Source organism: Cynara cardunculus (genome assembly GCF_001531365.2).
Source record: "Cynara cardunculus var. scolymus isolate 2C chromosome LG 2, CcrdV1, whole genome shotgun sequence".
NCBI lineage: Eukaryota > Viridiplantae > Streptophyta > Magnoliopsida > Asterales > Asteraceae > Cynara > Cynara cardunculus.
The window spans coordinates 45,466,744-45,479,791 of record NC_037529.1 but is presented as its reverse complement, the minus strand read 5'-3'; the positions used below and the strand labels follow the sequence as shown (position 1 = coordinate 45,479,791).

General features: G+C 41.8%; 1 protein-coding gene across 1 annotated transcript; it reads right to left on the bottom strand.

The window, feature by feature from the left end:
* Positions 1 to 989: 989 nt before the first annotated feature.
* LOC112506111 (histone H3.v1-like) lies at positions 990 to 2,460 on the bottom strand. The gene is made up of 2 exons (XM_025110141.1): positions 2,046 to 2,460; positions 990 to 1,201 (listed from the first exon to the last, which is right to left on the bottom strand). The coding sequence occupies exons 1-2, from the start codon at positions 2,458 to 2,460 to the stop codon at positions 990 to 992; spliced, it is 627 nt and encodes a 208-aa protein (XP_024965909.1).
* Positions 2,461 to 13,048: the final 10,588 nt, after the last annotated feature.

The window sequence follows — 13,048 nt, the reverse complement described above, 5'->3', positions numbered from 1 at the left end:
ACGCATCCTCGTGATGCAGTTTGGTCTTTGGACCCTTGATATGCTTTTGGGCATTTTGACTTTCTTTTGGATTATCATTTGGCGTTATCAATTGTTTTTGAACTTGTTATCTCATATTCATTGTTTTATTATATTATTATCCGTTCATTGAGCATTAAGCTCAGCCGAGATTTTCTTGTCCTCGGCAGGTATATGACTTAGCAGGGATTTTGGGATGAGAACTACGGAGATGACAATATTGATGATAACTCATTAAGTCATACTTTTGTTTAAACTTTTGATGACTAATGTAGACATGCTGATATTTTGAGACACGTTATCTCCATTTGTGGTTATGTAATTATCTTTTGGTAAATTTTATTAGCCGCTCTGTTTTATATAGCACATGCTGGTTTTATTCCAATTGTGACATCACCCGTCTTTGACCACGCGGGACGGGGGTGTTACACTTGAGCAGGGACCCTAGCTCTGTGGGTTCTTGGATGTGGTGGAGGAGCAGCAACGGTTACTTCTTCTAGAGGAATGGCAACCAGAATGTGTAGTAGCGACGGATCGGCCACATTCATGGCTACCACCTCTTCTTATTGTTGGGATGTTGTTGATGGAGCAACCATATCCATAGCATACTCTGTTGAGGAGGACAGAGCCAGGTCAGAGTCATCTGATCCATAGGTAGATAGAAGATCGATCACTTCTGTAGACTTGTGTGGCATGGCTGGCTCTGCCTCTGATGTCATAGGCATTTTCCCTTTGCATAGTGCCTCTGCATTGTCTGGCACTTGTTGGCTTTGTCTTCTTTGCCTTGGTTGACTTTGATGGCATGGAGCATAGGACGATGGTGCAGAGGGGACAGCCGGAGGTGTTGTACTTGGTGTGGTTGTAGACAAGTTCTCCCCCTCTTGGCGATTTTGAGGACGAGACTCGTCTGGGTCCTCATCATCGTGAAGTCGCCTCCTCTTTGACGGTTCAGCATACGGAGACTGATCTCGCTATCGCTTAGGTCTTTCATCCTCTGCTCGAGGCATGGATCTGATCACTTCCTCGATGGTTTTGAGGAGTTCATCGACTGCAACGGCAACTCTTCGCACTTTGTTGTCTGAACGGTAGTTGAATCGTGCGAGAGTGTCGTTGATGTTCTTTGCTGCTGTTTGTGGCCTTGCTATTGAAGTTTGCAGTGAAGTCTGCCACCTTCTGTAGGAGTCTGTCACCCAGAGCATTCATGGCGCTCTGTGTGACATAGTCCACAGGTACACTTAGAGGTATGAGGGCCTGGTTGTTGATCGACGTATACGCCTCAACCCTCGGTAGAGATGCAACAACCTGCTGTAATTTTGCTGTATTGGTTGCCGTCAATTCCATTAGTGTACTGATACGAGAAGCATTTTTTGCGGACTTAGCTCTTAGTACTGCCAATGATGCTCGTATCTCATCCAGAGCAGGTGTAGAAGGTGAAGGCTCTACACGGGCCATGCTAAGTTTTAGCTCTTCCAAGGAGCACTGAATAGAGGTGAAAAGGGAATGGAACGCTTCCCTAGTGACATATGCAGATGTGGTAACCTCTGACTCAATACACGGGCCAGATTGAGTCCCCGTTCCAGGGACGCCTTCAGTCACGACTTGATTGACGTTAGTCGGGGATGGGCTTCTAGAAGATCCTCGTGGTTCTCCTTGAGGAGAATTCACTACTTCTATTATGTCAAGGAGAGGATCCAAGTCTGGTTCAGAGCCAGCCAGAGGGTTCTCCATGAGTGGACGATGAGACTGGTCGAGAGTCTCAAAGTCTGGTGCACCTAGTCCTTGCTCTGAACAAGGTTGGGGTTCTAGTTGTACAGAGGTAACAAATTCCTCTATGTGGGAAAGTGGCGTTATATGGGGAGACATATCACTTATGTTTTCAAAGGTTACACCCTTTTGAGAGAGTGTTCCCTGTGGAGAGGTGTCCCTTTGGCTAATATAACCAAAGGTAGATACGACCTCTGGTTGGATAGGCTGGTTAGGGTTCGAGGTGTGCGCCTCTGTTTCAATGATCTCCGTGTCTCGACCACCGGAGTCAGATAGTGTGGTTGCACTTGGAGTAGGGTACGTGAATCTGATGTGCTTATTTGGCCTAGGCTGCTTTGTCCCACCGTGAGACAGAGCAACTGCTTCACCTCCTCCCTCTTCTTCCTCGTCTTCTTCCTCGCTCTCCTCTTCATCTCCCTCACATTCTGTCTTACTCACTTCTTCGTCACTCTCTTCCTCCTCTTCTCCATTTTCTTCGCTAGTGTAAGACCTTGCAGCATCGTCATAATGCTCTTGGTTATCCTCATAGTTTGGACTAGAGGATTGAGCCAAGATTTGACGAGCCTCCTCTTCTGTTCTGAGTCTGGCCTCTTCTCTTAGGCGAGCGATTTCTGTTTGGCGAGCCTGTTCTGCCCGCTCTTCCTCTGCTCGTTCTGCCTCCTTTTTCTTCTTCTCCATCTCAGCTTTCTTTTTCCTTGCCTCTTATCATTTTCTTTCTTTTTCTATCTCTTTTTGTACTCTCACTCTTTCTTCCGCAGCTCTCATTCTCTCTTCTCCTACTCTCACTGTTCCCCCCTTGGTCTGAGGAATTGATTTGTCCTCAGTTCTCTCTTCATCGTCGGCTGCTCCTATGCATACCAGGGTTCGAGACACCGGTTCTAGTATCTCGTGTGTACGTCTGTATGCTCTCCTAATCTCCTTAGACTTCATGTAGCTCATGAGTCTCTTTGGAATAGGTCTTTCTGCTTCATAACCTTCCTTGTGCACTGTTGGTCTGTATTAAGTGAGTACGTTTACTTTGTGAGAAGGTAGCTGACCCACATCAATGTTGTTGTCCTCAAGAGCTGGTCTTAGGAGAAGACCCAAGAATCGAGGAAACAACAAGGATGGCAACTGTCTTCTTTTGGCCACTTCTTGACACCTTTTGGCCACTGCGGCCTTGAACTCGGTGTAGAGTATCAAGGAGTAGCCGAGGGAGAGGTTGAAGAAAATGCCGTAGACGAATTATAGAACACTCGTGGAGCACATATCGAGGCTCCCTATCTTCCCTGTCAGCAAACGATTGACCAATGTGAAAAGAGTATTCCACATCGGTGGTAAGTGTTGACGGTGATATTGTGAGGGGTATTGAATGGCCTTGTTGTATCCCAAGAAGTGTAGGAAAGTGACAATTTCATCTCCGGTAGGAAGAGGGGCGTATTCAGAAAGCCCCAGGTCAAATTTTGTTGGTATGTCAAGAACTCGTGAAAATAAGGATTTTGAAATTCGATCTGTGATGAATTCTTGAGTGGCAGAGACGAAGAAATCTCCTATGATCCCTCTTTGGGATTCAGTAACGGTGCAGGATTGCCAATACTCTTGTATGTATCTCTCAGGAACCAAGTCATCAGTGTTGGTCAAGGCTGGGTTCAAGAAGTGGATTTGGAGAATGTTGATGATGGGATGGTATTTGGTGTTGAAGTTGTCAAGTTGAAGGTTTAGGGCATGGTTATTTGGTTTGATGGGTAGGGGAACAAGGTTTTGACTGGTATCTTCCATGGTTTTGTGGGTTGTGGTATGAGTTTGGGAGTTTCCAGATTCTGAGGAGGACATTGTTGTAGGTTTTGGGTTTTGGAAGGAGATAACAGATTTCTAGGGCTTCAAGAACTGGTTCTTGAATCAAGAAATGGGATGAAAGAATGGATTTGTGGGACTTACTTGTGAATCAGGATGATTGGTAGAAGATGGAAACGACCTTTAATTGCAGGTTTGAGAGCTTTGAGTGCTGGCAATGGCGGTTGAAAGGTTGAAGACGACGAGAGTTCTTTGAGAAATTTTGTAAGCGTAAAAGATTAATTTGGGGGCTTAGAAATTGTTTAAATAGAAAAAAATTAAAATACTTGAGTGTTTTAGCGCCCCAAACGTCAGATAAAACTGAACCGGTTTTCGCAAAGCCTGTGGGGGCCTGCCACGTGGATTGCCAGCTGCCAGTGGCGCCTCCCACGTTTGAAAAGATAAGCTCACAGGCGGTGATGCTTATTCTAGGTAACAACTTTTATTAAATAATTAACAAAAATTCTCTACGCCTTTCAAATTAAATAATATATTTTATTTTTCAAAAACAACACGAAAACTTTCTAAGTGTAAAAGTTCTGGTTTGAGAAAAGTAGAGTTTTTTATTAGAACCAGAGAACTATATGCAGACATACTTTAAGATCTCAAACAGAGATTCATGATTAGACTATACATGTCCTCTGGGGAACACTTTGCTATGTTTAGAGACAGAAGCTCTGTATATTACATACAGAGGCTCTGTTCTGAGATGATGTTGTGCTCCCCCTTGAGTTTAGTATTTCTTATCTGCTACCCCTTGAACTATGCTTGAATCATTTGTGATAAGTAGAGTACATGCATAATAATCAAGGTACAGAGGCTCTGTATTGCAAAAAGACTAGACGAGTAAGAGACTATGCATGAACTATGCAAAGGCTTTGTTCTATGAAAAAAACAGTATGCATCAAGGGATGTAGAGGCTCTGTATAGTGTATACAGAGGCTCTGTTCTAGCTTGAGAGATTTAGCATACCCAACTTGCTAACTAGGAAATTGAATCTCTTTTCATCAAGAGGTTTTGTAAAGATGCCATCAAGTTATAAATCTGTGTTTATAAAGAACATTTCAATCGTACCTTTCTCTACATGGTCCTTGATGAAATGATATCGAACATCGATGTGCTTTGTTTTTGATTGTTACACAGGGTTGGCTGTGATTGCAATAGCATTTTCTGAGTCACACAAAATTGGGAACTTCTCAAACTCTACGCCATAGTCTTTCAGTTGAGTCTTCTTCCATATCACTTGGGAACAGCAGCTGGCTGCATCGACATACTCTGCTTCAGCGGTGGAAGTAGAGACATAGTTCTGCTTTTTCAAGGTCCAGCTTATGAGCTTGTCCCCAAGCAATTGGCAGCATCCTGATGTGCTTTTTAGATCGAGTTTACAACCTGCAAGATCAGAATCCTTGTACGCAATAAGATCGAAACCAGAATACTTTGGATACCAAAGACCCAAAAATTGAGTCCCTTTGAGATATCGAAAGATTCTTTTTACAACTGAAAGGTGAGATTCCTTTGGATTTTCTTGAAAACGGGAACAGAGACATGTGGCAAACATAATGTTCAGTTTACTAGCCGTGAGATATAGTAGTGATCTAATCATTCCATGGTACATCTTAACATCCACCGACTTAAGAGATGGATCTATGTTAAGTTTAGTACCTGTAGCGATTGGTGTTCTCATGTTTGATGAGTTATGGAGTTGGTACTTCTTTAATATGTCGGAGACATACTTAGCTTGGCTAATGAAGATACCATCTTCCCTCTGTTTTACTTGCAAGCCAAGGAAGAAGGTCAATTCTCCCATCATGCTCATTTCAAACTCACTCTTCATTAACACAGAGAACTTATCACAATGCCTCTGGTTCGTTGAACCAAAGATGATGTCATCCACATATATCTGTACTAAGAGCATCTCACCTTTATACCTCTTAATARACAAAGTTRTATYGATTTTACCTTTTTCAAAACCATTAGATAAGAGGAAAGACGAGAGACGTTCATACCAGGCTCGAGGTGCTTGCTTAAGTCCATACAGAGCTTTGTCTAAGAAATAGACATACTTTGGATGTGTGGAGCTTTCAAACCCGGGAGGTTGTAGAACGTAGACTTCCTCCTTCAGCTTACCATTCAAGAAGGCTGACTTTACGTCCATTTGATAGACTTGGCATCCCTTATGTGCAGAGAAGGCTAAGAACAAGCGTATAGCTTCTAGCCTCGCTACTGGCGCAAAGGTCTCGTCATAGTCTATGCCTTCTTCCTGACAATAGCCTTTTGCTACGAGCCTAGCTTTATTTCTTACCACAATGCCATCCGCGTCCTTCTTGTTCCTGAAAGCCCATTTACAACCAATTGCAATTTTCTCCTTTGGTAAGGGAACAAGAGTCCATACCTTATTTCTCTCGAATTGTTGGAGCTCTTTTTGCATAGCATCGACCCAACTAGGATCTTGTAGGGCTTCATGCACTTTCTTAGGCTCTACCATGCTAAGGAAGTTTACGAATAAACATTCATTAGCTGTGGCAGCCCGTGTTTTTATGCCACTTGAAGGTTCACCAATGATCTGGTGAAGAGGATGATTTTTTGTCCATTTTGTTCTTGGGATAGAGAGAGAAGCTGAAGATGTTTGATCATGTTCCATGGGCATGTTTGGCAGTAAGCTCGTTGATGGTGAAGAAAGTGGTTGCTCCCCATCAGATGATGGTTAAGAGGAACCAGGTGTAGAACCAGATGTATCATGCTCTGGTTCTATATGACTGGGCTCTGATGCAGAGCTTGTTTGCTCTGGTTGTGGATTGATATGATCTTCAGAGGAAGCAGAGGTGTGTGAAGGACCAGAGACATATGTGCTTGTCGTTTCTGATCCTTTACTTACACTCGCAGATGCATCTCTTGGTGCACGTGCAGAGATGTCTTCGTCACCATAAAAGTCTTCAAATAGGAGCCTGAGTTTCACGTCCCTTAACTTCATTTCAGAATTGGAAGTCTGAAGGTTAAGATCGAGTCCACAGCTGAGGTACTCTGAAGTCAATTGTTCTTTATTGTCGAACGAGACGTTGATGCTTTCCATGACCGTCTTGGTTCGTTGATTGAAGACTCTGTATGCCTTGGCTTTTGTTGAATAGCCGAGGAACTTGCCTTTGTTTGCCTTCTTATCGAACTTGCCAAGTTGATCTCTATCATTTAATATGAAGCATCTGCAACCAAAGACATGTAAAATTTGATGTTAGGCTTTCTTTGATTTATTAGTTCGTAAGGCGTCTTCATGTGCCTCTTAACCACCGTTGCTCTGTTTTGAATAAAGCAGGCAGTAGAGATTGCCTCTGCCCAAAAATGGGCTGGAAGACCAGAGCTGGCTAGCGTTGTGCGTGCAGCTTCGACCAAAGTTCTATTCTCTCTTTCTACGACACCATTTTGTTGTGGTGTCCTCGCTGTAGAGAAGTTTTGAGTTATTCCTTTTGTGTCCAAGTATGCACTAATCTTGGCGTTCTTGAACTCTGTTCCATTATCACTTCTCAGTTTCTGAATTCTGCTTTGTAGAAGTACTTGAATCTTGGTCATTAATTTGATTAGCAGTTCTGGTACATCTGATTTATGCCTTACAAACTTAATCCAAGTATATCGTGAGTATTCATCAATTAAGACTAAGATATACTTCTTACCAGACAAGCTTTGCACATAGATTGGACCACAAAGAATCACATGAAGCATGTGCAGAGGTCTGATGCAGGACACATCTGTCTTAGATTTATGGAACGCTCTTTTGAGCTTTCCCATTTCACACGCAGAGCATAGATGGTCCTTTTCGAATTTTATGGCAGGAAGTCCATCAACCAATTTATGCTTCACGCTTTTCTAAATTTTGAAAATTGAGATGCGATAGTTTGTGGTGCCAGAGCCAAGCTTCTTCATTTTTGCGAGACACGAGACAGAGAGTCTCTAAGTTGTCTCTTGGTGAGAAGTTCATGAGATACATATTGCCTTTTCTGTTAGCTCTTAGCAACTCCTGACCTGATTCTGACATAATGAAGCAAGCTTCCTTTTGGAACTTGAAGTTGTAGCTAGAATCACATAGTTGACTTATGCTCAAAAGATTATGTTTAAGCCCAGAGACATAAGAAACCTTGGAGACAGAAACCTTACCTTGTAGTAGATCCCCGTATCCCTTTATGTCTCCTTGTTTATTATCCCCAAAGGTTACTTTCCCTCAAATCTTTTCTCTGTATGAGGTGAGCAACCTCTTATTGCCAGTCATGTGTCTTGGGCATCCGGAGTCAAGATACCAAATGTCCATATTCGGCTTCTACAAAACAAATTATAGGGATTTAGGTACCCATTTCATAATGGGTCCTCGATGATTAGGGACAGAGGGTTCCTATTTAAGCTTGGGAGAAGGCTTCGTCTTTTGACCTGAATTGACAGACTTGGGTTTAGGAGCTTTTTTTTTTTATTTCTGGGTCCTTTTTTATTTAAACTTTGATGACCCAAAGAGTAGACAGTTAGGGTCAGCGAAGTGTTGTTTTAATTTTGAGCAACAGAGAGACACATTCACAATTATGAAAACATTTTGAATGACAAAATGATTTATTAGCATTAAGGAATAAATTATTACAATCATTCCTAGCATTGGTAGTTCTAGCAAACTTTCTATCTAGATCTGATTGTTTTAACACAAAATGAGTCTTCTCTGATATCTTCTTTCCTACTCCTTTGGCCTTCAGAGGCCTCTCTGAAACAGAGAAATTAATGTTAGAGCAAACAACGGATTTTCCCTTCTGTTCTGGAGTGAACTTAATTGGCTTAGATTTGGAATTTGAGCGCTTTGAAGCATAAGAAACTGACTTTGCACTCTTTACCCTATACTCAAACTTGGGAGCGGATTTGGCATTTGTCGACATGCTTGCACGATCAGAACTAGGGAGAATCTTTTTCTCAATAGAGGGTTTTCCAACCTCTGGTTCTTTGGCAAAGACCTCTGTCTTAACTTGCTCTTCAAACGAGTTCACCTCTGACTCAGAGTCAGAGTCAAGTAAATCCTTGTGTGAATGTCGAGATACAGAGGTATCATTAAGAACTTGAGGTTCTCGTATGCATGAGCTACAAGCTTCATCCGTGTTTTGTTTTAATGAACTTTCAAAAGTATCCGAGGAGTTACACTCAGAAGAATCTGCATGACCTTTAGGAAGATAGTTCAAGGCCTCAAGCAAGTCTTGCTCGAAGACCTGTCTTATCGTTTCTCTAAAGCCATCCATCAATTTCAAATCCAGATTATTAAGAAAATTACCAGTGGATGAACTCTTGATTTCATTTGGTTCAGGTTTGACAACCTCACTTTCAGTTTGAAGATGTTCAAGATTTGTAGAGCCAAAACAAAAAATCTCATTTGTCTTCTGTATGCATTTTAAATCAACCCGTGGAACACATTTTGAAGAGTAAGAGATGTTTTTGAATTTCAACTTTGGAGTTCTTGCTCCACTTTCAAGCTTACATCTTTTGAACGGTAAGGCTGTATGAAAAATAGGAAAATCTGGTTGATGTTTTTCACCTAACCTAAATACGGATTCAAGAGTGTTTTTCCTCTTCCAGGTGAGATCTAGGTCTATATAACCTATCCCTGTTTTATCCTGTTGAGAGTTAACTTTTTCATACACCTACTGAGCATCTTGATATTTCTTAATCAAGAGCTCTTTTCTTTGTAAGCTCTGGTGTAAGAACTCCCTTTCCTTTTGAAAATAGTCTTTTAGGGCTTCAGAGTTTAGTCTGTCTCTTTCTTTTTCTATTAGTTCTGTACTCTTTTTCTTTATAGCCGCTTTTCATTCTAAGCACTCTATTTTAAGACTTGTTTCAGTGGATTATTTTGTTTGTAAAAGCTTTTCATTTTCCACTGATAACTCTTGTTTTTCTACAGTTAGTAGCTCTGTTTCTCGTTCAAAGAATAATTTTTCCTTTTCCAAGGATTTTCGTTTAGATTTTTCGAGAGAGAACTTTTGTTGTAGATTAACAAAATCGTTTGTCAAAGCAGAGATGCTCTCTTCCAGGTCAGAATGAGAGTAACCAGAGATAGAACATGCCTGGGAGTCGGAGCCAGATCCAGACTCATTCTCAACAGCCATTCCATAGAAGTTCGCTTGATCTTCTTCATCGGATGAGGAGTCAGAGACCCAATTCTTCTGTTCTTCCATGAGACTCCTTTATGATCGATTATACTTGTACTTATTTTTGTAATACAGTTCATCTTTCACAAGAGGACCTCTGCACTCTTTGGAGTAGTGCCCCATCTTTCCACATCTGAAGCATCATACGCCTTGCTTCTTCTGTTCCGACTGCTCATCCTCCTTCTTGTTGGGAAAAGAAGAAGGGTTCCATTTATCGAAAGACTTCCCTCTGCTTTGGTCGTTTTGTCTTCCTCTTTTGTTGAAGACTTTCTTTCCAAATTTCCTTTGGAATTCCTTGGTGATCAGGGCCAAGGATTTCGCAAAGGCATTGATGTCGTCGTCTTCAAAGCTAGATGCTCTGTCTGTATCATCATCACTCTCCAAGATAAGAGCCTTCTTTCCTTTCTTCTTTTCTTCTCTGTGTCACTATTCTCTGTGTGGCCGACATGTTCCTATCCCTTTTGAATTAGAGACAAGAGCCAGAGGTCCACCCAAAGCGACCTTGGCCTTCTGCACCTCTTGTTCTTGTGCTTGCAGTGTTCATATACATCATGCAGAGTCCATTCCTCCATATTATGATTTGCTTGGAGGGACATCATCAGATTACCCCATTCAGAGTTCAATCTTTTCAAGAAGAGCATGTTGTTCTCCTTTTGTGTTCTGATCACGTCACACTTACGATATTTGTTGGTCAGAATGTTTTATTGATGATAAGTCTGTTCTAAAGACTCATCAGGGAGTGCCTGGAAGCCGTTGTACTCATTGTAGGATCGATTAACTTAGTTTCTTGGTATTAATTATTACTTGGATGATCTGTTTGACAGTGATAATGCAGCGAAAAAGAGATGAATCAACCAAAGTAGAAATCAATAAGAACACAATGATGATGATTGATGAACACAAGAGAAAGCTTCAAATGATTTTCAATAGAATGAAAATGTTGACAATTACAATACTGAAGCACTCTAAAATACAAGGGTCTATGCTGCTATTTATACAAGCAAGTAACCGTTTTCTAACACGACCTACAGTAAATTAATCTAAGTCGTTCGATCAAAACAGATTACAGACAAGAACACGTGATAAGCACGAGCAGCTAATAAACCTAAGTAAAACAGCTAAAGAAGATCTACACAAAAGACAGGCTGCAGACCCTCTGTGAGACATCACAGAGTCTCTGCTGGATATAACTTGGAAGCACATTGACGTAGAGGATATCTTCCAGAACCTTTGTGAGACACGACAGAGGTTCTGTCGTCTTTGTCTTGTAGCATTGTCTTTGCAGAGGACCAGTTTCCAGAACCTCTGTGAGACACGACAGAGGTTCTGTCACTTGAGACTTGTACGCTTGAGCATCTTCTGCTGTTGGTCCTCTATGGTCTTCTGTGACAAATCATCTTCTGTCAATACTTGCAGTTTACTTTTTCCATACTTTTACATTTAATGAAATGAGAGCTAACAATCTCCCCCTAAGTATGAAAAAGTAAAAAATAAACTTTAAGTGCAAGGACATGACTTAATTGAAATGAAATTACAAGAGGTGATAAAACATCATCTTCTGAAAGAATTACAATGTGAAGAATTACAATGTAAAGAATTACAAAACTTAAATGACAAAATTTTTGAAGCTTAGGCCGGATTTTGGAACAGAAGGGTATCAAACTACAGACTCTGGGAAATCGTCTACTGCGTATACAAAATCAGACTTGATCGTTCTGTAGACATTGAAGATAAATTCTCTGAAGTTGATTTGAACTTTGATCGCGTCCAAGAGTGGAGACACTTCACCAACCCTATAAAATCTTATGTCCACCTCTGCCACAACGCACTTGAATATCCTCTCTAGCGTCTCTGTTGAATACTTATGAGTCTCTGTTGGATCGAAGAATCTTAGTAGCTCATCCTTATCCAAATACACAAACCCAAAAACGGGATTGTGTATGATAGAGTTTGGATAGTACTTAGATAYCCAACTGGGCCTGCTGTATGGAGGAGAGAGCTTTAGATCTTTCTGTGCTAATCTCACGGCCAACTCAAAGTCCTTCTGGCTGTAATACCGTAATTATGCACGCATTACCTCAATCAGCCTTCTGAGTGATATTTGGTATGTGGACCTCCTCTCCATGTAGATGTTAAGAATCTTGTGCATGTAAATGACATCAAACACGCAGAGGTTGTGTAGATCCGCATCCGTGAACGTGTAGAAATTGCCATCTTCTCTTCTTACAACATACTATGTGTAGAGCACGGTCTTCTTTAACAGGGTCCTTGGTGAGATTTTCACCAATGACGTGATCATGTGTCGTGAGAAGACCTGCTCACGAGGCCTTGTTAATTTGGTGAAGTGGAACTTGGCGATTGACGAGGGGATATCGGTGAGCTCTGGGTCATAGGGTGGCTCTGTGTCTGCTACAGCGTACTTCCAAATAAGCATTTCTTCTAGGGTAGTGACGGGCTTTGTGCGAATATTTTTCATAGGAATCTTGCTCACAAATTCAAGGATTTCAGAGACCCGTCCTGCCGTTGTAGACTCTGGCATCTTGTGTTCTTCTTCTTCTTTTTCCAGAATCGGCCTCTGGGTTGATCCCTCTGCAAGGATTGGCTTAACGGTTCCTTGCAGGGCATCAAACGTACCCGTGGATGTTGTTTGGACTTGTGGGAAAAAGGATGATGTGGCCTCGCCTTCTCTGTGGTGCATGGGAATTCTGCCTTTCTTTGCCTGAGCCTCTGCGAGAGAAATTTTTAATACTTTGAGGAGCTCAGGTTCATCAGCATACTTTTCTTCATTAATTGGCTATGGGATTTCTGTGCTCGATGATGATCCTTTCTTTGAAGAATCTACAGCTATGGCCTTCCCTTTGCCTTTAGGCTTTGCAGCCTTTTTCTTGTCTTTTTGCAGCTGTAGATTCCCCAATCTTGACACCTCTGGTGGGTGCTCTGGCAGATGTCTTCTTCTTTGATTCTGGGGCTTCTACTTTTCCTTCTTCTTCTCCCCCTCATGACGATCATCATCACCTTTATGATCGTCATGGCTCTGTACGGCGTCTGCCTTGCATGTAGTCAGGGGAACCTTCTTCAAATGACGCAAGATTTTAGTGGCCGCTTTGAACATTTTGTTGATCACCTTTTCAACACCTGCAGAGGCATTCATCACATCTAGCTCTGTGGCCCATTTAAGCTTGGAGACGGTGCTGAAGATCTCTGCTTGAAGAAGATCACCTTCTTTTACAAGCTTTGACGTGCAGCCTTTGATGAGAGCGTTTGATGCTTGGGCCTCTGTGACAAGTGCTCCGATATGG

Coding starts and splice junctions, on each gene's coding strand:
- LOC112506111 (XM_025110141.1), bottom strand. CDS start 2,460: ATGGAGAAGAAGAAAAAGGAGGCAGAACGAGCAGAGGAAGAGCGGGCA. Junction 1,202..2,045: donor AACCACACTATCTGACTCCG/GTGGTCGAGACA, acceptor TCTGGGTGACAG/ACTCCTACAGAAGGTGGCAG.